Raw genomic sequence first — 27,597 nt, 5'->3', positions numbered from 1 at the left:
GAGTGGGCTTAGAAGCTGTTCGGGGGTGGTGACAAAGTGGGACCTTCGGCCTACAGCTCTGCGAGCAGCCTCTACCTTAAGAGATAGGCATGAAAACAAAAGTCTCTCTGGTAAAAAGAAAGGCCGCTTGCCGAGGGGCAGACCAGGAGTGAGGAGGTGAGGGTGTCATATAGAGACCATGCTTCTCACTTCTGGTAGCAGGGACCCTCATCCCCATGCTCTGAGGCAGTGTCTCCCACCCCCCAACTGTGTCCAGGCCTGCTCAGTTAGGGCTCACTGCCTTCCTCTCTTCTCCCCGCTGGAAACAGAAGCTCCAGCGAATGTTTCTAACTCCTGAGTCCACTCAGCCATGTCCCCCTTGCAAAATCCTCCCCTTCCCACACCCCCCTGCACCAAGCCAGCCAATCCGCAGGCTGCGAGCCTCTCCAGACCCTTGTCTCAGGGCCCTGGCGGGATAAAACCGGTCTGTGATGCCGGGTGGATGGGAACAAACTTGGGACGGAGAAGAGACGTAGGCCCAGGGCACCCTCTCAGAGGACCTAGGGCACTGAGGGCCTGCAGCCGTGGGCCAGGTATGCCACCCAGGGGCTGGCTGCAGCAGACTCGGGGAGCGGGGTGACTCCAGAAGGGAGAGGGTCCCAGGAAGCTATCTCCCCACCAAGTTAAACTAGATGAGGCTAGGATGGCAGAGGAAAAGGGCACCAGGGCTGGAGTTGGGGCTTCGTCAGCAGACCGCAAGTCCTGGACCCTCCGGACCTACATATGTGTGCTCAGCCAGGTTCAGATTGGCCACACTTTGCGAAAACCCTCTGACTCCTGCCATGCCATGAAAGCCAGGGGGACAGGGCCTGGGAAGAGCACTAAGGCAGCAGTCATGCGTCTCATGCCCCTTCCTCTGGGTCTGCAGGGCAGCAGCGCGGAGGGCGCGGAGGGGACCTGCGTGAGAACGCCCTGAGCCCCAGCGGGCCGCGAGTGATCCTGGCGATGCCTCACAACTCCATCAGATCCGGTAAGGATGCGCGTGGCCGGACCGAGACCTGCGTCGCCGCGCGTCCGTGCGTGCGCTGCTTGGGTCGGCGAGGCTGGGGGCGTGCGCGCTGGGCTCGCGGGACCCCCCTGCGTGGGGACGCAGCTGGGGAGCCTCGGGCCTGGCTCTCCGCCGCGACCGCCTGGCCGCTCTCTGGTCCTGAGGTCCCCGGCAACCGGCGGAGCCGCCTCCCCAGGCCTTGGTGTCTGTGGGCCACATGGAGCGGTGAGAGGCTTTCTGTGGGGTCAGAAGGGGGCATTCGCGCCCGGCCGCGGCTTTCATGGCCGGGGGAAGCGGGCATCCTGCGCGCTCAGGCCCTGGGCCGCGCCCTGCTGGGCTTGCAGCTCCCCTGCCCCGACCTCTGAGCCCTCAGCCGGGTGCGCTCAGCTCTCGCCCTCCCGTAGTTCCCCGGGAGGGACAGTGCGCCCCGCGCACTTCTCAAACCAAAGGGAAAGGAGTCATTGGTCCGGGCCTGGGAGGCTTGAGTGCGCTCGGTAGCTCCGACCCCTCCTAGCTGAACCTGGGCAGGCGGGGAGTCACGCGGGGGGTCATCCAGCCTGCGAAGACTGCCTGAGGGGCCGAAACCCCTCCCCGCTGGCGCTGGGACTCAGAGCCTTCAGAAGTGTTTGGGGTCCTGGCTGTGGGCGCCTGCTCTCTCCATCTCCTGACCCAGGCCGGGGATGGGGATGGGGTCTGTGTTGGGAAGGAGCCCCAGGGTCCGGCCGATGGGAGCGCTGGGCACAGCCACCGGCGCGCAGCCAGTGTGGACAGCCAGCAGAGGCGCGGCCCGGCCGCGGTGATAGATGGAGCTGGGCCGGCGAGGGGAAGGCGATTTATGAGGCCAGGGCGCAGTGCTATCGATTGAGGCCGGCAAAGTGAGAGGAAATCAATATCTTAGATGAATTCTCGCCAAACATGAAGTCCACTCGGCAAACCGGACATTTGTTATAATAAGGAGGGTCGGGCCGACGCGGCAAGCTGCTGAGATCTCTATTCCGCCAGAGCGCCGCGGTCCAGCTTCGCGCGCAGCTTCGGGTCCGGGGGCGGAGGCGCCACAGTGAGGGGCGCGGGGAGCCCGAGGCGCCAGAGGGTTTGCTCCGGGGCTGAGACGGGCACAGCAGTCCGCCCCCGACTGCTGGCCCTCTGAGGGCGCGGGGTGGGAACCTTGCGGCCCTTCGCGGAGCCGAGGGACGGAGCGGCGGAGCTGCCCTGCACTCCTTGCCCAGCTGTGCCCGGGCGCCACGGGCGCTCCTGGACCACCGTCTGAGGCCAGGACGAGGGTTTCGCCCGCTCAGTCTGTGGCCAAATCGGGTACAATACCGCCTCAGGAGCAGGGCCGGTCTTCAAGGCCGAGCGCGCTGGGTGCCGGATCTCTACCGGGGCTGGCGGTGCCTTCACTGCAACCCCGGTTGGTCTGTCTCCCCGCTACCTTCCCCTGACCTTTCTAACGGTAGTAGGAGTGGGTGCTCTCAGGACCCGAATTCACCGCGGTGGACCTGACCCTTTGAGATATAAGCGGAAGTCGCGGTCCCTCCTGCTGGCTTGATTTTGTTTTCTCTACTTATTTTCATTCTAGAAGCGCTCATTATAACAAATGGGAATAAACGAAAGGAAGGATAAAGGACACAATTTATCGTTATTTTTAATCAACAAGAAGCCCAGACTCTGCGTGTTTTCCCGTGGGCTCGGATGCAAACCGCCCTTGGTTTGTGGGGAGCAGTGCACCCCCGCAGCCCAGGACAGAGGCATTTTCAGGCCAGGGGGTCTTTGCCCCTCCCCAAAACAAAGAAAGAAAGGACGCTGAGCGGAAGGGAGGATGAGACTCTCTCTGGTTTAATTTAATGCTAATGGACAGAAGAGAATCGCCTAGAAGGCAGCTCTGAGGGTTCAAGGCTGCCCCTGTTCCCAGTTAACTTGGTGCTGCTGCCTGTATTCGCACCCTAATCCTTAACCCAGCCCCTCCCGGTTTTGTAATGCCATTCCTCTCTGAGGTGTTAGCAGCACTTCCATTTCTTAGGGGCTTCGCCTGCAGACCCCACTCCTAGTGTCCTCTGGGGCAGGGAGCAGGCTGTTCGCAGGAGCCGGGTGGGCTGTTTGCAAGACCGAGCTTACTCGGAGTGTTCCCTGCCTCTGCCTGCCGCTGGTCTGCTGCCGGCCCACCAGCGGCTTGCTCTCAGCTGGTCTTGCTCTGCAGAGAGGTCATAACATATACATTTTCCCCATCTTTATTCTGAAGGGATGTGGAGAGCCAATGACGAATTATTCTGGTGTGCGCTGGTTAGCTATGATCTGAGCGGTTTGTAAAACCCACTGAGAATTTTGTAGCATCAGGGTACAGACCTTCTAAAGCAAAAACATGTTTTAAGTATTCAAAGATGCTTGAGGAATGAGAAACGCCACATAAATATGAAAATGTAAACAATACCCTTTCCGTGCAGATGAGTTTAGTAAAGCAAGCAGGGTGTTATTAAAAGTTTGTGCAATAACTTGCCACAAGTCCAGCTCCGGAAAGTCAAAAGTTGGTTATTCAAGTGGTAAAAGGAGACTTCAGATGGCGGGGGGAGAGTGCCTGTAATTTCCCACGTCTGGGAGGTGAGGCCCTGTGCCCCGCTCTGGATCGCAGAGAGGATGGAAGGGGCCCCATGAATTTGCGGCAGGTGCGTTTTCTTCGAGGTTTCTTGCCTAGGTTGAAAATAAGGTCTCTCCGGGATGGTAACCTGTCCAGAGGAAGAGAAAGAGTTATTCGGGTTTCTCAATCCATCTTTGTTTCAAGATGGTCCACCCTCCCCCCTTCTCAGTGCTAGTTAATTAGGAGATAATTTAGCTAGCTTGTGAATTAGTTTTAAGATAAGTATCTTTTCAAGCTTTGTCACTTTAATTGCCCCACTGATTGATAAGAAGTAATTATTTCTAATTGACACTTTTTTGATGTCTATTGGAAGCATTTATTGGGGACTTTTTGGGAGTGGAAGAAAAGTTAATTAATTTTATCCGTCTATACCCAAAACTGACTCTCCCTAATTTTGCTGAAGAGGACAAAGGAAGCGAAGGAACACAGCACAAAAATCAATCTCATGGAATTTTAATTATTAGATATTTTTGTTCAAAAATGAGCATCTCCTAATATATTCATATGACAAAACTCTGTGTTCATGGGCTCAAATCTTGGCTTTTAATGGGGTGCACGGTCTCTAGGTATACACTTCCCATGCATACCCAGGGCTCTCAACTCTTGTAAGCAGACTTCATTTTGGAGGTTACTCTGTTTTGTAACTAATTTTTGTGGAAAGTAAAACTAATAGAACTCAGAATGCTCAGAATAAATGGTATCCCTTTTGTAAAAGCTAACTGTAAGAAAGATTTACTAACAGTCATCCTTGTTCTCTAATTATTGATAGAGTTGGGTATAAAGGTGAAACTTTACTTATGGTGACATGCCTTTTCATACCTAAACTCGGAGTAAACAGTTTAATCATTCACATCCTCCAGAATGAGTTACCAGGAAAGAGAAAGTAGGGGAAGAATACAGAGAAAAAGACGCTGAAAGGAGACAATGTAGGGGTGTCTGGGGCGAAGGTGGCTGGAGAATAAAAATGAAAGAACTTATTTCATAAGCGAAGGTAGCCAGTGCATGGAACTCTGGCCGTTCACTATCAGCACATCGCTCTACTTCAAAACACATCCGTTTGAATGCAATTCCCACCAAGGCCCCCAAGCAATCCCTGACCACCACCAGAACCCCTACTTTTCTGGGCATAAAAGAGGAAAGAGGCAGGCTCTTCGGGAGCCAGCTGGTCTGGAGCTCAGGTGTCTAGATGTCGACATCTTGATTTGTGTCCATGAAACAGGAGCAGGAAACTATGTGCTGAGCTCTGGGGGTTCATAAAGAGATTCGTGTTGTTTATTTTGTCATTAAAGCACCGCCCACCCCTCCCCCCACCCCGGGATCTTCACTCCAGGCTGTGTACCCACAGTCTTTCCACAGATAAACTTGTGACTCGTTGACAGGAAAACATGAGCTCACGAGCCCAGAGTGGAGACACACTCGCACACGCGTGCACGTCTAGAACAAGGGCACAATCAGACAGTGTGTCCACCGGTGGGCTGATCGTGGCCGGTGCCTTTTTAGATCATTTATGTGCAAAGTCTTGCTTGCCTTTAATGGTGTCTCTCCCAGATTACGTGGGGCTGCAAGAATGAGGAAACACTTTAGATAAAGAAATTTAAGACGCACAAACAGCAGATAATATCACATACCAACCTCACTATTAGTGCAAGTGAAAATATATAAATAATGCAAAAAGAAAAATCAGCAAGGGAGAGTTTAGTAATGGAAAATTCCCCTGCAATTAAATGAAACAGTAATTTAGTGGAGATATGCCTGAATGAATTAGCATTTATTAATTGGTTCTCGTAAAAACAATGTGTATGTGTGGCTGGGGGTGTGTGTTTAAAGTATCTATTTTTCATAGGAAAAGTTTCTCAAATATTCATATCGCATTGTGTAGTGATCACACTCTGTTTTGTGAAAAGTCTCAGTTCCCTCCCTGGTAAATTCCACCTGCACACAAACAGCGCGGGGGGTGGGGATGGGGGTTCCCTTAGATGAGATTAAAGCCACCCCTCTCCTCTTGGGACATTTTCAAGTGTGAAACCAGCGGGGGACATGTTGGCAGACTCTGCCATGGTAGGGATACCCAGATGGAGTCTGAGTAGACTCCCTGGTGGCCCATGCCCTCAGGGACACAACTACTGGAGGCAGAGGGGCTGCTTTGCGGCTGCACCCAGCCTGTGCCAGCATTTCGTGGCTGGGCAGCGGCTGCAGTATGTGTTCTCGGGAGGAAGTGGCCAGCGTCGCCGTGCACAGACATGCTCTCCATCACCACAGTCAGCTGTATTCAGTCCCCAGCACTTGGAGCTGCCGGGTTTATCAGTCCGGAGGTGCTGAGTTCCCAGATGTGCACAGAAAGCTCTGCCCCTGTGGTTCTGGGTGCATGAGGAGCCAAAGGGTAGAAGAAACGTCTCTCAAGAGGATAAAGCTGATTTTAAAGGGAGAAGGAAGGAGAACGCACCCCGTTCAAGACTGCACCTTGCCTTCGTTTTAGTTGTGACTTGGAGGAAGGCTGAGTCTCAGCCCTCACGACCCCTATTCTCTTCGGAGACAGAACTTGAGGATGTAAACAGAGGAGAATATGCCCCACACTCAGGGCTCTGGGTTTGTGCTGGAACACCTTAGCCCAGGTGCTTCTCAAAGGGAGCTGGAAGATGCCTGCCTGGGGATGTGCCCAATGACTCCTCCCAGGAGGGGGACTGGGATTCTTTCTGGGGAAGGGGCACAGACTACCCCAATCCAGTGGACCCTTGTTCCTGACCACTCTCCTGGGCCAGTCCTGGTTTATCTAGCCCGGTGTCAGTGGCCTGGGGTGGAGCCCCTGGGTTGAGATTGAGGGTGGGGATCACCCTTCCTTGTGTATCTGGGGTCACTGCACTTTTAGGTATATCTTTGAGGGTTCATAGCTATTTCCTTGGGGCCAGGGTCGTGGCCCACAGCCCGTCTGGAGTCTGAAAGCCCCTTCAGAATCTCCCCTGGCCAGGTGGCGACATGATGGGAACATCTGTCACACAGGCCACACACCAGGGCAACCTTCACGGGGCACAAGTCAATCACTGAGTCTGGGCTTTACGGTGACCGCAGCTCTCTCCCCAGGAGTGTCCTTCCCAAGGGGGGCTCCCCCATGAAACTTGGGTCCTGTTTCTGTGTGGATTCCTGAGTACCCTCCCTTAGTCACGAATGCCGCATATGATGACAGATATCACAAAGGCTCCTCACAACCGCTTCAACCCTGCCAGTGCCACCTTTATATCCGGAGAAAGAGCAAGCATGCCTGCACTCATGAGCCCTCAGCCAAGGGATGGTGACTGCTATGCAGGAGGCTGCCTAGGTGTGGGGTCACTAGAGGAGGGACACCGTCGCTGTTCCTCATTCTTGGGACTCCCGAGGCAGGGCTGCTACCTACGCTGGCAGAGAGGAGCGGACCTCTGCACGGAGAGGCTGATCAGCCTCCTGCACCCTTTCCGCTGCCCCTGCTCAAAGTCCAGCTCACCACAACCCCTGTGGCATTCCGGACCTGGGGCCAGAGCCCTCGGTGAGAAGGCACAGGCCTGTGCAGACAGGGGACCAGAGTCTCCAGTCCCTCGCTTGTTTTCCTCGTCTGTGTCCCCAGGTCTCCAGCTCAGTAAGAACAGCCCCCTCCAGTGCAGGGCTGAGACTTCTGGGAGAAGTGGTCCCTGACTCACATCGGTCCTAGAGGCCACTGTGAGGAGGACGGACATGAAAGACAGAGAGAGGGCTTTTCTTTGGACACGGTCCCCTAAGGCTGCCATATTCCTGCCTGAACCAAAAAAAGCAGCTCTCGCGGGCACCTTAATGAACCACAGGCCACAAAGGGACTTTCTCCTGGGCATCTCGAGGTCACATCTGACCTCCCTGCTGGGCCCAGAGACTGGCCAGTTAGTGGGGCGATGAAATCAGTTTCAGAGTTGCTAGAAGGACCGACCCACGAAGTCAGAGGCCACTGCTGGACCCGTGCCCACCGGAACGCAGGTGCTGGGTCTCAGACCCCCACTGCTCCCTCAGGTCCCTCCACTCAGGTTCAAAGCCCAATCTCACACCCCATCGGGGGCTCTGCCGAGTTTAGCTTGTAACGTTGGCAGCAAAGAGGTTTAATTTTAAGGTCTCACTTTTCTCTGTGGAGAGTGGACTGGTGGCATTTCTCAGAAGAGAATCCTTCATGGTTGAGGCAGAGACTTTGAGGGGAAAAACAGCATTCCTTCCACCTGCCCCCTCCCATCTTCAGCCACAGGCTCGTCGGCTTTGTCTTCCGCACTGCTCTCCTAAGTGGCCTTGGAGTGACCGGAGTACTGAGTGCTGCCTAGACCCTTGGGACACATTGTGGCTGTCAGAGCCGCACAGCAGAGAGGCCAGGGAGCTGGCTGGGTGATGGTCTGAGAATGAAACAGCTTAATCTACTGTCATCACGGGAACCACATGTTCGCACAAACTCAGGGCCTCTGTGTGTTCTGATTCCGGGAGGGTGGCACAACTTTTCCTCCAGGGTGCTCTTGGGCTGCGAGGTATCAGGAGGGTGACTTTTGAAGTCACTGTGGAGCAGGGCCTGTGGCAGCCTTCCGTCTCCACAGAGGCAGGAGGGGCTGAGCGTGACCCCGACCTTGCTGATTCTCCCTGTGTGATCTGAGGCCAGTCAGCTGCCTCTCTTGCCTCGAACTTCCTCACCTGTGTGAAATGCCAGGGCCGTGGGGGCTTCCAGGAGGCGCTGACAGTTGGACCAGGATCCTTGCCTGGCAAATGGCAACTGCTCACAAAATTTCTCCTGCTCTAGCAGTGGTCACCAGGGAGACGGTTTTCCCAAATTCACTAAGGCAGACACCCAGATCTTATATTTTCTTAATGTTTCCTGTGAAACATCCTGAGTAACTTGAAACCAAGCGACGAAACTTTGTTCCAGTTGAAACCGAGGACAGACCTTTTAATGTTCCACACACACAAAATCAAAGCGCCTGCCCGGGGCTGTGGGATTAAACAAAAGGACAGGCGGGAGGTGCTGGCCTAGTGCCTGTGGCCATGACCAGGGGCTACCACAGCCCTGCCTGGAAAAACATTCCTTCCTTCATTTCACCAGAAAACCCAGTCGTAGGGGAAGCACCCAGCTGGGCCTGGAACAGGCTATCAGTGGACTTCCTGTGGGAATCTAGAGCCCTCGTGGGTTTGGGGAGCATCGATCTCGAAGGAGAGATGAGCTGAAGGGGATGCGGCTAAGACAGGAGGATCTGTTCTTGACCAACACAGAACCTCATTCCTATTTTTAAAAAATAAAAATCCACTCATCTTCATTCTTCTCCCCTCCGCCCGCTCAGGTCTTATGTTTTCTAGCTTTGTGTAATGATATCCTGCTTTGGCATGAGAGCAAACCCCGGTTGACATTTAAATCTGTGATTAGCTGAGCAGCGGGTCACCGGCCCCAGCCCTGTTTGGTTCCCCAACACTGAGGTGGCTCTGAGTACTGTCAAACAGAGGTGGCGGGAACGGGTGACCTCTTGACACATCCTCGGTGTCTAGCTATGACTTTGAGATGGGAACCAGGAGCAGGGGTGAGGCTGGGACAGCTACGGGAGTCAAGCTAGGAGCCAGCTGGATCCAAGCACCAGTGGTTTAATTCAATTCACAGGCCGCCTGCGTGTGCAGAGCGCCATGCCAGCGAAGGTGGCAGTCCCTGCCAGTAGTCAAGGTAGATGATGGGTGACACGTTTCTTCAGGGCTGGCAGCCGGGGTCTCATGACTCCCTCTCAAGTGGACCGACCAGCACCAGGAGGGGAAGGAATCAGACCACAGAAGTCAGTGGGGAACAAGGACTGTGAACTAACAACCTGGCTGGCGGGCACATCAAGCCATTTATCTTAGAGTCACCCGGTACACCACGCCGTGAACCGCACAGAAACCTCAATCCAGCTCACTGCTCCGGACAGGCAGCCGTGAGCCGCAGCCTCAGCCAGTCTCATGGCGGTCCCCGCTGGCTGCAGAGGGCGGTGCCTGGCCAGCTCATGGGAAGTGTGGACAGCTATCGGTGCCAACGTTGTGGGGACATGCCCACCTCTGCCAAATGGAAACGCCTGCTGGACACTTTCACGCTTAAGTCCCAGAGGTTTGCTGATAACAGGATGCCGCTCTGGGCCTCCAGTCTCCTTGACCTTATGACAAGGCCTGGGGCCTTCCAGTCTCCATATTCTGTGATGAGGTGATAGCATCCATGCCAGGAAGATCCCATGCCTCCATGGCCTCCCTTCCTGGCGGCCACAGAACGTCTGAATCAATGCCTCTAACTGGGTATGGGTACAGCCTGCTGCGTATGGGTACAGCCTGCTGTGAGTAGACCAACTCTCAGGAGCCCGCACTTGCTGTCCTCAGGGCCTGGAAGGTGTCTGTCTCCCTGGAGTATGAGCCAGTAGCGCTTGCGTGGTGCCCCTGCCCACTCCATCCTCGGTCCCCCTCCCTGGAGGTCACTGTCCCCACCGAAGCTTAGGCATAGCCTCCGCGGTTTGAGTGTGTCCATCCCCTTGGATGCCGCTCGCGCCTGCCTTGTCAGGGAGCCGACCTGTCTCCCTTGTTGGCTGGCCCTTCAGGGTCCCACATTCTGGTTTCAAACTCCTTCCAACGGCTTGTACCTGTACGACTACACTAGTAAAGAGACTGGCGGCTCCTGCCCATGCAGGCTTCTGAGGGCCGACTGAACTCACGTTGGAGACACGCCAGGTCGTGGGTTCCCTGCACTCCCTGGCCTCCTCAAGGCTGAGGCCTCCGTGTCCCCCCACCGCTGCCCAAGTTCCCTGCACTTCTCATGACAGCCTGTTCTGCCCTCTACTGGGGGCACGACCCTTACCTCCGCAGCTCCCTCTCAGACTTCATACTTGAGCACCAGGGAATACGTGCCTCACACTGCACAGCGGCCTCAGGGGATCTCATTACCCTGTGGTCCCCCTGCACCCCAAGCTGGTTGGGCCAGAAGGGACTCCCAGACGAGCACACAGACGCCAGAGCAGCTACAGGCTTTCTATCCGAGTAAGGCTCCATACTAGAGCCAGGGCCATTCCTGACCACCCACCTTCCAGAGCATGGGTGCGGGGCTGAGCCAGGCCTGTCCTGTGCATGGACCTGGGAGCGAGGGGACCTCCGTGCCTGCTGACGTAGACTGGGCAGCCTGTACACAGAGATGCACACACACGCATGCACACGTGCACATACACATGCACACATACTCATGCACACAGAGAAACACCTGCATGCACATGTGCACACACTCATACAGGAAGCACGTGCACACATACACACATGCACATGTGTGTGCAAACACGCACACACAGAGAAGTATATGTATGTGCACACATGCACACACACACATGGACAGATGCACAGACACACACAGATTTATGCACATACAGACACACATGCACACATAGATGCACATGACATGCACATGCACACTCAGATGCACACACATGCATACACACTCACACAGGTGCACACAGATGCACAATGTGTACACACACATTACACACAAACATGATACTCCTCACACATAAGCACACAAGGAAGAAACCTTTACAGTGTGTGTGCGCACGACACCAAACTGCTCATTACAAACTATGTGGTGTTACCGTGAATGTTTCATGAGAGTGTTTGTGTGACTTTTCATAAAGTGGGGAGCGTAGTGAGCAGAGATACTCATGGGTAAAATGAAACAGTGGTGGCAGGAATAATACTCGGACAAAAGTCCTGTGAGTCACAGATGTTGCTACATAGTGGCCACCACCTCGAGAGCCCACAGATCTGACAGAGTCACACGTATGGCTCCACCACTTGAAGCTGCTGTTCTATGGGCTTCCTTGTGGAACACGGCACATCTCTCAGGTGCCCGGCTCCCAGCCAGGGCGAGGCCAGCTGGTATGAACATGGGGCTGGCATTGCCTGATGTCCACACAGTGGCTGTAGTGTCCAGTGCTGTGGAATGATGATCCCACACACCTGATCCAGAGATGGCCCGAGCTGCCATCACAGAGAAAGGATACCACCACCTAAGAAGACGCTGTGCCTCTGCTCCCCCTCACTCTTCTCTTCCCCGACAAAACCCCTTCTTTCCAGGCATGTATGTCGGTCTCTTAAGGCACCCAGTGGTCTTGTGGCATGAGAAGACAAAGGGCCCAGGATCCTGTTACCCAGAGTTCACTCACCCATTACACCTTGTGTTAGCTGCCCGTCCACCCCACTCTCAGCTCCCTGGTGCAAACCCAGAACCAAGACACCTCCCCTTGAAATTGCCTCTGAAATCCTGTCACCCAGAAGAGCCCGCTCCAGCCATCTGTCTTGCCAGCTTGGGCTGCTCCTGCAGAACTCTGCACAATGGGCAGCTTAAATAGCAGGAGCTTTTTCCTCACGGTCTGGAGGCTGGACGTCTGAGGTCAGGGAGTGCCCGGTCAGGACCCCCACCGAGCTGGCAGACGGCTGCCCTGCCATGTCACCATGTCTTCACATGGCCTTTTTCTGTGCCTGCACCTGGAGAGGAGTCGCTGTCTCCTCCTCTTCTCGTGTGGGCGCTGACACTCACCGGGACTCACCCTCATGACCCCCTCCAGCCCTGATCGCCTCCTGAAGGCTCCACCTCCACCTGCCTTCGCACTGGGAGTCAGGGCTCCCACCTGCGTGTGGGGCACGAGCGTTCAGCCCACAACACCACCCAGAGAACCATGCTTATCCTTATCCCTATTGGGTGCACAGACTCTGGGGTCCTCTCTCTGAACAGTCCAAATCTCAGCCTTCTGTGTCATGCGACCCCTTCCCCTCCTGGCCAACTTCTCCCCAAGGGCCGCTCAGTGTGGACCCTGTGCCAGGATCACCCCGGTCTCATCATGGCTCCTAATAGACCTCCTGGTGTCCCTCACTCTCAGCCTCTGAGCCCTGGCATGCCCACACTCACCCCAGGGCTCTGCATAACTGCTCACAGCACCAACATCCCATCACCCTAGTTCTTACACTGTGCTGTCACCCAGGAAGGAACCCCTGGACACACAAGCCTTGGGGTCTAACTGCAGATCTCTGCAAAGGGCGTTGTTACCCAAACACTCAGGGCAGCAGGAGAACGTCATGAGCCCTTTGGGATGGCAGGTGTAGTTACAGGCTCCACAAACGGTGCCTCTGCCGTCACCCCAGGTTCAGTGAGGGTGGACACAAAATGCTGAGCACTGGGCTGCGTGTGTGGGGGCGGGAGCCTCTGATTGAGGCCGGGACCCCACCGGATGACCTGACGAGAGGCTGGCAGGAGCTGGGTGTGCGCACTCTGGGAGCATGGACAGCGGGGCTCAGGCCACTGTGGGCTCTGACAACGGAGGGTGCAGGCGCCGATCCCGACCTTCTACTGGGAAGCCCAGGTCACGTGCACGCGGAGCATGAGGCTCCCTCCTCACCTGGCTCCACAGTGCACTCGAGGCATCGATTCCTTGTTCCTTCCAGCTCCTTGTCACAGCCACGCGCCCACTTGCTCCATCCCACTCAGCTCCATGCTTTCCTTATTGAGGGGGCAGCCTGGTGGCCATTGCAGGAACTGGAGGATCGCATTGTTGAGATGCTCTGGTTTGTCCCTTTCTCAGCCTGGTGACTTTCCAGAAGAGTCTTAAGCCCTGCTCGTACTTCCTTTCCATCCATTCTTAACCAGCATTTACGGGAAAATCGCGTGCATAGTCCGAGAAGTGCCTTCCTGACACCCTGACCCCACTTCCCACCATCTCCGAGTGCAAACTCACATTCCAGCCAGCTAGTCTTTGCTTGCAAAACGCACGTGTACAGCCCCACCTCCGCGCCTGGTCCAGGGGATGTCTTTCTGTGCATTCGTTGGCAGCTGCCTGGACCACCGTCCCCATGCCCCCTGCCCCAACATGCTCAGTCGAGTCCCAGCTCCCTAACCCAGACCCTCTGAAGCCAACACCTGTGGTGGCCATCCTGCTGACATCCCCTTACACCTGCTCTGCCCCTTACTCAGCACTCAGGTCGTCCGCAACGTTCAGTGTCATCCACCTCACCACTGAGGCCCAGCCTTGGAGCTGGGCAGAGTGAGAGCTGTGGTCTGTGCTATGGGCCAGTCCCTCACTGTCCTACATGCAGTGAGGGCTTCATGGCATCCACAACAGTGGTTTTCACCTAACTGTGTGATGCTACGCTTTAGTGTGTGGCCGGTGGACCTGATGTGAAGGTTTGGGTTTCGTTAGTGAGGTTTTCCTAACATGAGGTACACCTGGTCTTTTCCTAACATGAGGTACACTGTCACCCTGCTACTACTTTCCTTATGATAAGTGGCCACTATGGGGCTGAGGCTCCCTAGAAGGGAACCTGCTGCGGCCATCAGGGCCCGAGCTGCCCCACTGGGACACCTCCCTGGTCCTGGGGATGTCTTTCTGTCCTGGGCTCAGATGCACAGTGGTGAGGCTGGGCAGCAGTGACCACTGAGTAGCAAGTGTTGGCCGTCCTGGACAAGTCTGATCCTAGGAGCTTCCTGGTGGACACTGGTTGTCGGCTCAGCAGGGTAGTCCATCAAATTTAGGCAGAGCATCTGCGAGGACCAGCAGTTACACAACTCTGCAGGCTGGTACTAAAACTCCCCGGACAATATCTGGCATATAGCAGATGCATAGTAGGTGCTTAACAAGCATTTGGCAGGATGCTGTCTTTAACTTGCCCTGTATGGGGCTGTTCACTGTGGTCTCCAGTTGAGTGTCAGATGTTCTGGGCTCTGCTAGCAAACCAGCCTGTGAGAAGCAGAGATCCAGGCCAGCCCTTGGGGTCTCTCAATCTCCTAGAGACGGCCTGCTGCCTATATGGCACCCGTCCTCCCAGAGACTCCCAGGAGAGATCAGGTGCTGACGCAGCCTCAGGTCTGCTCTCAAATGGCTGTGCAGAAGCCACTGAACCTCCAAGCTGTTATCCTCACCCATAAAACAGACTCAAAGCACCAGCCACACAGTGTGAGAACCGAACCTGTCCCTGAGGTAGCCAAGGCCCAATTGATATTTACTGTATTGAGTGAAATTTCAGAATGGCTTGCCTGACAGCACTTCGAAGGGGCTTGGCAGGTGTTAGGTGGTTCATCACCAACCTGTAGACTGAACCCAGAAAGTTCTGGAGGGAAGAGGAGCCTGGTGGCCTCGGGTCCAGGCTGGCAGACAGCATCATTGTGCTGATGGTTGACCCTTGTGCGTCACGGAAGAATCTGCCACATGATGCAGGGTCAGGAGCAGAGAACAGGATGGGGCCCTGTGGGAGGGCCCAGTGAAGAAAGCTTTGCTCTTGGCTGCACTGCCCACTTTGTACAGCAAAGCTACTTGGAAGGGTCACCAGATACTCCAAGAGGAGCCTGAGGCTCCCCAGGCCTGCCATGTCTGCTTCAGAGCCAGAACCCCATTATCTGCGCATTGTTCCCCTGGGCTGCCATGACAAAGTACCACAAACCAAGGGGTTTAAACATCAGAAATGTTTTCTCTCATGGTCCTGGAGGCTGGAAGTGCGAGATCAAGGAGTCCATAAGGCAGGGTCCTGCTGAGACTGGGGGAGGGTCTATTCCATGCTCTCTCGCCTCTCCTGGGGGTTTGCCGGCACCTTTGCCGCTCCTTGGCTTGTGGCAGCATGAGTCCAGTCTTCACATGGCCTCCGTCGCCCTGTGTCTTCTCTATGTCCACACGTCACCTTCATGTAATGACACAGCCACATGGGATTAGAGCCCATCCTGGTGGCCTTATCTTAGCTGGTCCTCTGCAAAGACCCTACTTCCAGATGAGGTTTCATTCCAATGTCCTGGGGGCTCAGCTGTAAGGTATGGGATCTGCGGGCACAGTCCAAACCACAGAAGCATGGGTGTCGCACATTCTTGGCATACCTCAGCCCTCACCTGGCCCCTATCTGGACTCTCAGCAGGTCTGGGTCCAAGTGACACCAGCTGTGAAAGCATAGTGTGGAAGTGACAAAGGGCGGAGAAGGTCACACATTCTCTAGAGTCTTTCCCTTTGTGTCCGTCCAAGCGCTCCCACAAAGAGGGGACGCTGCCCCCAGACCCAGGTCCCACAGGAGAGAGCCTCATGACTTGGTTTTCCACCTGAGAAAATACAGATGACAAGCAAGCCAACTAGAGGACCAGAGAGCTTGCAGGTGTGCCACCATCTGGAACCCATTCTGCCCAGTCCCCAGCACCTCTTCCCCCATTGTCTGCCAGGGCAACCCCAGCCAAGATGGCGCCAGGTCCCAAAGGGCCCCAGGGTGTAGAGCGAACAGGGCTTAGGTCAGGGACTTTGAGTGCTGCCTGGCCCACCGGGAGGTGAGTCTGTGACATTAGATGGGCCTTCTCCCCTTCATGGCCAGGCACACTCCCAGACGTACCCCCAACTCTGGTACCTGTTGACCTCAACAGGGTATTAGCCAGAGTGTCTTGCTTGCCACCATGCAGGTCACACTGCCACCATGGCCACTGTGTACTACTGTCCCTCGCTGGCTATGGGAGGGCTCAGGCCACCCCGGGTAGTTGTCTGGGTGGGAGACCGCCCAGATCCCCACAGATCCTAGTGGGAAGGCATCCTGGCACTGCAAATGTTAGCGCTGGGGGACAGCAAAGGCCATCTGCTCCCTTCAAGCCAGACGAGAACACTGAAGTGTGAGCATGCAATTCAGCATGGACACAACTGTCTCCTCATTCTCCAAACACATACACACAGATGCACACACAGACACACACACATGCACACATTGACACAAATGCAGATGCACACACACGCATACACACAGACATGCACACACACAAACACGCATACACATACACACAAACACACAAACACAGATACATACACATGCACACACACAGACATGCATGCTCACACAGGCATGCACACACACAGGCATGCACACACACACAGAAATGTACACACACTCATATGCACACACATACACGGGTAGACAGACACACACAGTTAGACACACACACGAACACACACAGGACACACACACAGGTAGATATGGAGATAGACACACAGAGACACACAGATAGATGCACAGACATGCACACACACAGAGACACACAGACATACAGAGACACGCACACATAGACATATACACAGACACAGACAGATACACAGACACACATATAGGTAGACACACACACAGATAGACAGATGCACAGACACATGCAGATACACACACAGATACACACACAGGTAGATACACACACACCGCGGGTGTCCCTGGAGGAGGAAGGGCTGCAGAGCAGTACCCTCTCTGGGTTATGGAAGTTCGTCTTCTACTCCAAAGCCACCTCCCCATACAGCCCGAATCTTATAGATGCTACGGCTGCTCATTGAGTTGTGATCCAGGGAACTGAAAAGTGCTGCAAGGCAGACTCACTTTGTGGAATCAGCAGTGACATCCTCCGGCCTATAGCCCCGGAGGGAATGGTCTGTGCAGACTCTGGGTTCCCCTGTGCGTGTGCAGCAGGGGCTGGCACACCCACCTCGCGCGCCGCCGCTGTCCCCAAAGGAAGGGGCCCTGGCCCTCACACTGCCGCCAGGTGTGTGGGGCCGAGTCTGGGCATTTAGGAGCTCAGTGGGAAGGAGTGTAAACAGGTGGCCTCTGGGGACCTGTGGTCAGCATTGGGAGGGAGTTCGTGTTTAATCAATTATTTCCTGCTTTCAGTATGTCTTTATTAACCATCTGCTGAGTGGATATAAACTCTGGGCAACCACCAGAGGAACTTTTTAAAAATGCAGATTTGGGGACATGCTGAGAGATTCTGGTTGACCCAAGGACGTGGAAAGTATCTAATTGTCCAGAAGGTTGGCCTCGTCCCTGCTGGGCAAGCCAGCGAGGTCAGATAGAACACTGTGCCTGCCCACAAGGAGCCCAGCACCCAGGGCAGGCAGAGTGCTGGCCAGAGAGAGGCCTGGACACTGAGACTCGGTAGATGACTGAGCACAGTGGTCAGTGGGGCATGGTGAGGAGGCAGAGGTTCTGAGGGCCAGTCCATGAAGGCTCTTTTCTGGGGGATGTGCAGGGGAGAGTGCAGGGTGAGGACTAGCCACCCCAGAGCCATGTCTAGAGGGGACGCTTGCCTCTTTAGGAAGGAAGGGGTGTCTCCACTTTGGGAAATGGGGACAGAGGTCTAGTGGCCCATCCTCAGCCACTGACATAACGTATAGGGTTCAAGCAAACTTGCAGAGGCCTCCAGAAGTCTATGAGACAGCCCCAAAGGAGTCCCAGCCCTGGAACCCTTGTCCTTGGTGACCCTTAGGTTTGGGCATCCAGACACGGCGGAGCCTTGCACCCAGCAGCGCTTTGCTTAGGAGGCTTACAGATCTGTGGACATTTGCAGTAGCTCCATCCTGAAAGTCCAGTCCACTGGGCCCGGGCACCCCAGGAGGGAGGGGACAGAGTTAATCTAAGGGCTGGGGGGAGGTGGAGAAGGGCCTTGAAACCACTCGTGAAGCCAACCAGATTAATAGGGGAAGGGGGGCGGGGGGGCGGGTAGACCATTAGGAAGACAAAGAGAAAATCATGCTGGAGCAATAGAAAGGAAATCTAATATCAACTAGGGAAAAATAAATGGAGATTAGGGCAAACAAATTAGCTTTAATGGGTTCGGTGCTAATACAAGAATAACAGCGAGCTGAGAATGCCTTTGAGGGGAAGACGGGTAAGGGACCTGAGCAGTCATGCAGGCAACAAAGACAGTGGGGAGGGGACAGCCCAGCCAGGGAGGAAGGGAAGTCTCTGGGTGAGTGGGTGGGAGGCTGGTGGGAGGCAGATGGAGCAGGGAAGGGGCTGGGAGGAGGTGAGAGGCGGCAGTGGGGAGAGCAGGGACAGAAATAAAAGACAGCAAGGGACCTGAAGAGACAGAGGACAGAGCAGCAAACCGGCAAAGGCCTGGAAAGGGGGTGTGGCGCAGGGGTAAACAGGCTGGGAAGAGCGGGTGAGAAGGAATTAGGTTCGTTCTGACTAAGGAAAATCACAAAAAGGGAAACTTAGGCTCCAACCCTGGCAAGGGTTGAAAAGTGAGTTTGAGAAAGTGGCCGAGCTTGGTGGTGACAGGAAGAAGGGTTTGCTCTTAGAGGCAGGGCTGCCCTGGGGCCTGGGCTGCAGCCTAAGGAGCAGCCTCCCCGCAAGGAGCACCAGGCAAGTTCCAAGGGCCTCTGCTTCTCCTGTCTGTCAGGTGGGGATAATGTGCTCCTCCTCAGGGGCGTCATGAGAATTTAACAAAAAGATGTGCTTGGAGTGTCCACCTGCCTCCAGGGTGAGTCTCCCAACACCCGGCTAGGGGTTCCCTCCCAGGAGAGAGGCTAAATACTGCCCAAGCCTAGATCCCTCCTTCCCTCCCCGCTTCCCTCATCTTTCAAGTTGCCCCCCCACACACAGAGGCCCACCGCAGGAGCCTCAGTGTCCTCCTCCATCTACCTGCCTCCCCGCTCCCCAACTCTCTCCTGGTGGAGCTGGAAGCACAGTGCTCCCTCCCACCCTCCAGTCTGATCCAAGGAACCAGACTTCTCACCCTATTGTTCTCAGGGCCCCAAGGACTCTCCCATTGGCCAGGACTCCAGAGTGTGGGAGGCTCGGCCTAGAGGACAGACTCGCCTGTGAACCTTGTGTGGCTTCTCACAACAGCCTGACACATTTAACGTCAATGACAAGGCTTGATGGTAGAGCTGACAAAGTCCTCTGCAGTCGCTCTGCCCCCTGCAGGGGAGCAACCTCTCTGTTTCTGGGGGTGATATCTATACCCTCTCTTTAAACAGCCTATGTCTCAGAGTTCTGCTCAGGGCAGAGAACGTGGGGGCCCCACACATTCTAAGCTCATTTGGGCCTGCCTCTTTCCCTCTGATAATTAACTCAATCAGCATTTATTGAGTACCTATTGTGCATTATACTAGATTTTAAGGTCTCATGGACAGAGCAGCTATGATATCCCTCAGGGGCGCACAGTGTACGCAGCACGATACAGCCAGAACAAACACATACTTACATCCTGCTACGCGTAAGGGGCGAGATTATGCCCTGGCACGTTTAAAACGAAGGATCAGAGACAATAAGCAGGAAGGGCAGGGAGGACTTCCTGTAGAAGGCGGCTTCCTGAACTAATTCAGGTGTGAGAATGAATCAATCAGGAGGAGATAAGGATAGGGCCTTTCGGCACAGAAGGCAACATGAATAAGAATACGGTGTGGTGGTGGTGGGTGGGAAGGGATTAGGGATTCGGATGCTGCAGAAGATAGGCATCTTCCTCCTGATTTAAGCCTGAACTTCGCCCTGCAGATAATGGAGCCATGCCCTGGAAGGCTCCTTGAATATGGGAGTGACGTGCTCAGGCCGAGGGCCTCCTGCGCAAAGCTGGGTGCACGGACCAGTGAGCCAGGCAATGGGCTAAGCCCTGCTCACTTTTGCCCCAGAGCATGTACACACCACTCAGGTTTTCCTTGGTCATCCAGAACTAATTCCATCTCTCGCCCTGCCCTCGTTATTCTTAAATGTCATGCCCTGTGTTGTGTTCTTCTTAGCACATATCCTAGCAATGATTATACATTTATTTGTGTGTTTCCTTATTCCTGGTTTGGAAGCTCCACAAGGCAGGACGGGTTCCATGCCATCAAGTTTGGTTAAGTGCGTGGCAAATGATAGATGCTCAATAAACATGTGTCGAGTGGATACATGAACACAGGAATGTGCGCGTGCTGGGGGCGGCTGGATGGTACTGGCTAGGTAAATATTTAAGAGGTAAAAACGGCGCGGTTTGGCGAGTACTCTGTCGGGGGAGAATGGAAGACACTAGCGGCAGCTAGTTAATTCACGTGGCATATATTTCTTGAACACCTAGCGTAATTCAATGGTGAACAAAACAGACAGGGTCCTGTCCTCATGGGCTTTCAGCCTGGTGAGTGAAGAGAGTCACCACTTGGACAAATGATCATGTGAATGCACATAGAATTAAAACATGACCTATGCCATGCGAGAAAGGTGACAGGTGCTACGTACGAGAACATCTGGACAGGAGCTCTGACCTGCCCTGTGGGATGACACAGAGCCACCTGGGGGTTATGACTGGGCTGAGCTGTACAGGGAGGTGACTAGAGAAGAGGGAATGAGAGTTCCAGGTAGAAGGAACATACAGACAGCACTAGAGGAGGAGCCTCAGCAAAGGGGAGATTTCTGATGAGAGGTTGAAAATAAAAGGGAGCTGGAGGCACCTGGGATACGCAGGATGCCATCAGTACGTGAGGCCAGGTAAAACAATGACGGTGGGGTCACTGAGGACAGCCAGGTGGAGTGAACACAGCACCTGGATTTGAGAGAAGCACCCCCCCACACACACAATGGATATAATGGGACAAAGGAGGGCCGAGAACCCATCAAAAAGGAACCACAGCAAGTCTGAAGGCAAAAGGACCAGAAGGCTTATTGCCATGGAAACCTCCACAGGGGTCCTAGCACCTCCACCACAGCCGTCTGTCCGGCATCACCAAGCGTCTGAGCACATGTCCAGCACATGGGAAGGTGACCACTGAGCAGCAAAGGAGGAAATGAAGGAAGTGGAAGAGCAAAGCTTCTTGAAAAATTCAGGTGAAGTCCATAGGAAGCAAACGTTTTGTTGTCAAGGGGAGGGTTTTCTTTACGTGCGCACATACATGTGTGTGCATGTGTGTGTGTTTGCTGCGATCAGGTCTGCGAGGCTGCAGAGATGGATCCAAATATGTCTGCAAGTCCAGGGCAAGGACCTGGTTGAAAGAGAGAGGCAAATGATATCATAGGAATGGAGGGTAGTTGGTGGAGAGGGTTCCAGGACAGGCAGAGGCTGCAGGACCAACGAGAAATGGCTGCCGACTCCTCTGCCTTCAGAGGCAAAGGACAAGCACAGAGACAGCCAGTCAGGGGAAAGCCAGACGCAGCGCCACTCTCAGCCTGCCAGCCCCTTTGTCCTCATCTGAGGGCCTGAGGGCTCGGTCTCCCGCACCCTCATGCCGCAGGAGTGACCCGGGGTGCAGACTCAGGGTGGGAGGTGGAACAAGAGGTTGGAACGCTAGGTTTGTTCCAGAAAGGCGCCGTGCCAAGGGGAGCAGCTGGGAGGTCACAGTGGGAGATCACAGCCTGCAAGTGAGTGTGCTCCAAGACGCCAGAGATGGCTGGCTTGGCATCGGCCCTGCCACGCCTCTGTGCAGAGGGGAGGCATAACCCAAAGTACACTCCACCTCCCACCAGAGTCCTGTCAACACCTACACTTACCACCGTACTCTGGGCTGAAGCAAAGAACCCCAGAATAGCACCTTGGACCATTGGCACTTTAGGGCCAGGCAGAGGTACGGGAGGAAAGCAACTGAGTCTGGACCTGGGGTTCCAGGGTGGGGAGCCCACTCGACAACCATTATGGCACCCCTCATGTGTGTGAAGCATCTGTCAGTCATGTGTGTCTATTTACTGAAGCATTGGTTGGACTTTTGTGACAGACGACACATACAGGAAAGCAAAGAGATAAGGTCACGGTTCAGTGTTGCCGCACTGTGACAGAGATGTGTGCAAAGGACTGTGGGGCACGGAAAGCCATCCTCGCACCTCCAGGGCTCAGGTGTCGGTGACTAACACAAATCTGGGCATGGGCCTCTCTTTTCCTTACTCCTTGGAGCCCAGAAGGGGAGAAGAAAACACCAAGAAGGTCCTCAGGCCTCCCCCTCTGCTGAGGACGGCAGGCCTCCCGGCAGCATTGCCGGATGCAGACGCCCTCACTGTGCAGCATCCTCTCTGCCTGGGCACCTGGCACTCCCTCATCCGAGGACCTTCACGCAGAACCCACTGTGTCCAGCCAGGCTTCGTCTTCCTCCTCCACACCTACAAGCCTCTGGACCATGCCAAGGGCTTTTGCCACAGGGTCTGCAAACCCCTTCCTGGTCCACACCTGCCCCCGGCCCCACCAGGGGCTCCCACTCATGCCTGGTTTCCGGCCTCCAACCCCACCTATCTGCTGCTGCAGGAAAGGTGGTCAGCACCGTGGGCGGCCCAGCTCTCCACCATGCAGGAAGGAAGGCTGCACCCACCTCCAGGCATTCACTGAGACTGACCCAAAGGAGTCCACCCACCCACGCCAGACACAGGAGGGACACTAGTCCTTCCATGTCAGGAATACAGCTCCAAGCCTCAACCAGAGGGGCTGTTTCCATTTGCGGCCAGCAGGCCCTGTGTGAAAGCTCCCTCCTGCCACTCTCCGGCAGCAGTAAGGCCTCCGGTGTGGACGGCACCAAGGCCTCATGCGTGGACGGCTCCACCTGGCCATCCCCCGGTCATACCACTCTACAGCTCCTCTGACCCCAATGGGCCCCAGCCTCCGGACTCACCTCTGTAGAGAGTGTCCCCTTAACATGGCAATTCCCAATGGTCTGATCACATCCCTCTAGAGATTTAAATTCCTCCAGGGCCTGGCTTCTGTCCTGTTCAAGTTGGAGCCCTTGGGGCTTTTTGCCTGGTTCGCTGTGGGCACTTGGTACATACATGTTGAGAAGAGAACTGTAAGAATTATGATTCCAGAAGAAGATGGGGCCAGAGATAGGGGTGCACAGGTAGTCAGCTATTCTCTTCAATTTACTCCACCAGCTACCGCCCACCCTGAAGCAGTGGCTCTCAGCCCATGGGCCAGGGCCAGCAGCATAGCCCCACCGTGGGACGTCTTAGAGACACAGGTTCTTGGTTCCATCCCAGGCCTGCCGACTCAGAAGCTCACTGGGCTCAGCAGCCTGTGTTTTAAGAAGCCCCCAAGTGATTGGATGTTCGCTCTAGTCTGAGCACCGCTGCCCTGCTTAGGGCCAAGCTTAGGCCATTACATGTGACCACGTGAATATAGAAAATTGGAAAACCTTTACACTTCTAGCAGGATTCTCAGCTAACCAAGCACTCCCCATCCTCACCACCCGCCCCCACACACACATACGCCTCCGTAGCAGATGTCATTGGTCAGCGGCAGACAAAATAAGAGGCTCTGTTTAGCTCCATTCAGTGGATGAAAACACTAAGGCTGAAAAAATCCAACTTTCTCAAATGATAAAATTGGGACAGATTGAGTCAATGCAGGAGCTTACCTCTCCACACAGTCACACGAGTCACTCGAATGCCATTAACATAAAATAAAGACCCAGAAAATTCAAAATTCAAAAGTCCCCACATGCTGAGCTAGTCAATGAGCTCCTGGGAGGTCCTGGGTCCCCGGGTTCTACGAATCAGCCAGCTAGCCTTTCGGAGAAGCGAGAAGCAGCCAATTGTGTTAAAGGCAAAACACCTAGTTCACACCACCCAGAGTGGCATTTAGATCTTTAGCCCTGCTGCCTGTCTGACAAGGAAGATCCCCAGCTGTGGGAGCCTGGCTTCCAGACACGGAGGTCCTGGGCCTGGGTGGGTGGCCTGGGGCCTCTGTTCTGGGCAATGGGGACAAAGCTGGAGTCTCAAGGGCTGACTGGGTTTCAGTGGCTGTCTGGCGCCACCTGGTGTTCAGTGTCTGGACCCCAAAGGGTTGAAAGGCCACCAGGAGGGAGAGGTCAAAGGGATGCAGCCATTCTCCAAGACAGGCTACGGCCAGGGAGGGGCCAGTGAGCCACTCCTTGGCCATCTGGGCAGCGCTGATACCCCTCCAGGTACCCCCAGCCCTGGAGGGAAGTACTCCTGGGGACAAGCTGTCCAGGACAGGGAGGAGGAGGGTGTGCCCAAGCTCACCAGGAAGCTGGATCATCGTGTCCCTCCTGCTGAGTGTTTGGCCAGCGGGCTTTTCCTCCTGACTTAGTGCCCAGGCCGGAGGCTTTGGGCCTCTTTAATTTTTTTTTTTAAGGGAAATTGACCCCTGTGCTGAAGACAGCCTGGGCCGGAGGAGGCACTGCACGCAGTTCCGACTGTGCTAAGTCAGTGGGCGGTAATGAGCACGGGGCGCTCAGCGGGGGGCTGCCCAGCCTCGGCCACAAGGGGTCTTTACCAGGCCCACACAGAAGGCCTGGCTCCCCTCGCCTGCCTATTCCCCGAATGCCACCCCCGAGGCTCCACCATCACGACTGCTCGCCACATCCTGCTCTTGTGAGAAAAGACGTCCTCATGTCTGAACCATGGCCTCCTGAGTACAGAGCCACTGCACGCTCCCAGGATCAGCTTGGGCCGAGGGCAGGGCCCACGCAGCCGGCAGCACGGTGGGGCCCTCAGCCTCAGTTGGGTCCTTGCTCTTCCATGTACACGCAGAGGCACATAAGTGCTATGATCAAGCCACTAACACGCTCCGAGCCCGGTGTCCTATCAGGCTAACAGAGGTCTCCCTTGAAATCATCCCGACTGGATCCAGGCAGTTGCTCGACTTGACAGACCAGCCCCTCGCTCCCCTGCCCTTCCCCCTTCGCTCAGCCAGCACCTCTTCTCCTCAGTCCCTGCTTGGGCTTCTCCAGGAGCCCTTCTGCTGTCCCCTGAGCCTGGGCTTGGTCTCCTCTGTGGTTCCATACCCCTTGTAGGTCCCTGCCCCACAATGGCCACCTGTTGTGTTCCTGGGCTGCTGGTAGTCTGGACCCTACTTTAATAAACCCCATGAGGTGAGAGCAGGGTAACATCTGCCTTATTCCCCTCGACAGAGCCTGGCACATAGTAGGCCCACAGTACCTGGGTGTAGGACAACAGCGACCCAGGTGGGCACAGCGACCCAGGCTGCCCACCTGGCCCAACCCCTGAGCCGGTCTCTGTCCTCTCAGGCCATGGAGGGCTGAACCAGCTGGGAGGCGCCTTCGTGAATGGCAGGCCACTGCCAGAGGTGGTTCGCCAGCGCATCGTGGACCTGGCGCACCAGGGTGTCAGGCCCTGTGACATCTCCCGCCAGCTCCGCGTCAGCCATGGCTGCGTCAGCAAGATCCTCGGCAGGTAAGCATGAACTTCACCCACTTCTCCTGCAGTCTGGCCTCACGGCCACCCTCACCAGCAGGGCCCAGTCCTGGGACGGACAGGGTAGGCTAGCACCTCTGGCCATCAGCTTGTGGCTCTTCCTTCCCTGCCTACCTCTCCTTCCCCGCTCATCTCATTTTTCAGAGGTTTCTCTGCTCCTATAGCAGGAGAGTCTTCCCTAGAGGCTGTTCTCTTGCTAAAACCCAGGGACATGGAGCCACTAGGCAGAGGACATGTGCTCAAAGGTGGCCCCAAGTTCAAACCCCTGCACACGAGATGTCCGAGTTTGTGCTTTTCAAACTGTAGCTCCCAGAGCACCAGGCTGCTTGGTAAAATACAGACCCCTGGGCCCCCAGACCCACTGCACTGCATCTCCTACAGCCAGGCCTGGTGCTGGGAACCTTATGAGATGGCCAGATAACACTCATGAACACTAACCCAGCGAAGTGGCTCATGGCCCTCTCTGCACGTTACAGTCACCTAAAGAACCTTAGTTTAAAAAATGAATTCAAGGTCTAGGCACCAGCCCACACCCATGAGAGCAGAGCTGGGAGGGCTGCAGGGAGGCGTGCTGTCCCCCGCCCCCATTCTGCTGAGTCTTCTGGGCGAATTGAGAATCTCTGACCAAAGATTTGAGCGAGACCAGAAGCAGCCAGGACTGCATCTGGGCTGCTGTGGCCACTCCCATAGCAGCACCCCAAGGCAAAGAGTTGGGGCGTCCATCCAAGTCCCCTCAGGAAACCTGTCTCCCTGCCCCACCCACAAGCGAGGAGGGGTGGGGGGCTTCAGCCTGGGATGTCACTGAGCCCTGGGAAGCTCTGGCCTCCTGATGGAAGGTGTTAGGGGAGAGTGGGATCAGGAAAGGGCACCCTGGGGTGAGCCCGTCCTAGAAAGGAGGTAAGGCCTGGAGGGTGGCGACAGGAGAACATTTGAAGAGGAGAAGTTAGTTCATGGCAGAGGAGACCAGAGTTTCCAAAACAAGGTGGGGTGGGCATTCTGACACTGGTTGGTGATCTGCCAAAGCAGCTGGCTGGGTGGACGAAGCAGAGGCTCAGCTTGAGGATGCAGCTGGATATCAAGCGGGGCTGGGATCCCAAAGGCTGGGAGGGGCGGCTTCAGCCTGAACCCCAGAACCTAGAGAAAACCCCGTGTCCAGCAGGGGTGGAGTGAGGGGGAGCAGAGATGAACCAGCAGACGGGCAGAGGCCCAGCCACCCCGGCTGGCCTCCTGGGGAGGGGCAAAACCAGGACAGCCAAAGAGATTGCGAGCCACACTGTGACCAAGAGAAGCTGGATGGAGGAACCCGCCACAATGATCCCATGATTCACAAAGCACTGACGTAAGCACTCCCTTTCTCAGAGGGAGTCTCGTAGGCCCCATAGAGTAGCACCCCCACTGCAGGCACTCACAGCAGGAGGCTGGCAGGAAAGAAGGGAAGGGAAGGGGGGAAACCAGGCATCCGGGTTGAGGTCTGCAGCAGCGCAGTCTGGCCGGGCAGCAGCATAGACCTGCCCATGCAGGAGACAGCGCTGGACCACCAAGTGTTTGAGGCCAGCCTGGGGGCACAGACCCCAGCCCCTCCCCAGAAGCCTCTGCAGGGACGAGGGCCTCCTGCCTACTAGGCGGTCTCTGGGTGCCTACTGGAGCAGGTACTACGAGACTGGCAGCATCCGGCCTGGGGTGATAGGTGGCTCTAAGCCCAAGGTGGCCACCCCCAAGGTGGTGGAGAAGATCGGGGACTACAAGCGCCAGAACCCCACCATGTTTGCCTGGGAGATCCGGGACCGGCTGCTGGCCGAGGGCGTCTGTGACAATGACACTGTGCCTAGTGTCAGCTCCATCAACAGGTGAGAGATGGGCAGAGGGCAGGGCCCTCGGGGTATGTGAGAGAGAAGGGCCTGGCTTGTGGAGCAAGCTTGGGGGGCCCTCTGCAGAAGAGGAAGCAGGTGTCACCTCTCCCTGCCCCCCGAGGCTGCAGGCACACCCACTCCCCGCCTAGCCGTCCTTCCTGCAGTCTCCTTCCCTGCAACACATGCTCTTTCGT

The 27,597-nt window shown here is 55.6% G+C and overlaps 1 protein-coding gene across 6 annotated transcripts in view; it reads left to right on the top strand.

Moving 5' to 3' along the window:
* The first annotated feature begins 429 nt into the window (after positions 1-429).
* PAX8 (paired box 8) overlaps positions 430-27,597 on the top strand; it is a 45,484-nt gene continuing 18,316 nt past the window's right edge. For 3 of the 6 annotated variants that reach the window (XM_011377877.2, XM_011377875.2, XM_011377876.2), the window contains exons 1-4: positions 430-572; positions 908-1,009; positions 25,367-25,532; positions 27,203-27,400. In XM_011377877.2, coding sequence (XP_011376179.1) covers positions 482-572; positions 908-1,009; positions 25,367-25,532; positions 27,203-27,400 — 557 coding nt within the window. In that variant the 5' untranslated portion in view covers positions 430-481. Of the gene's footprint in view, positions 573-907; positions 1,010-25,366; positions 25,533-27,073; positions 27,401-27,597 lie in introns of all 6 variants that reach the window. The other 3 variants (XM_023521938.1, XM_023521939.1, XM_023521937.1) reach the window with 2 other exon arrangements.

This window comes from Pteropus vampyrus, unplaced genomic scaffold (genome assembly GCF_000151845.1).
Source record: "Pteropus vampyrus isolate Shadow unplaced genomic scaffold, Pvam_2.0 Scaffold323, whole genome shotgun sequence".
Taxonomy (NCBI): Eukaryota; Metazoa; Chordata; class Mammalia; order Chiroptera; family Pteropodidae; genus Pteropus; species Pteropus vampyrus.
This window is presented reverse-complemented; position numbering and strand designations above follow the sequence as displayed.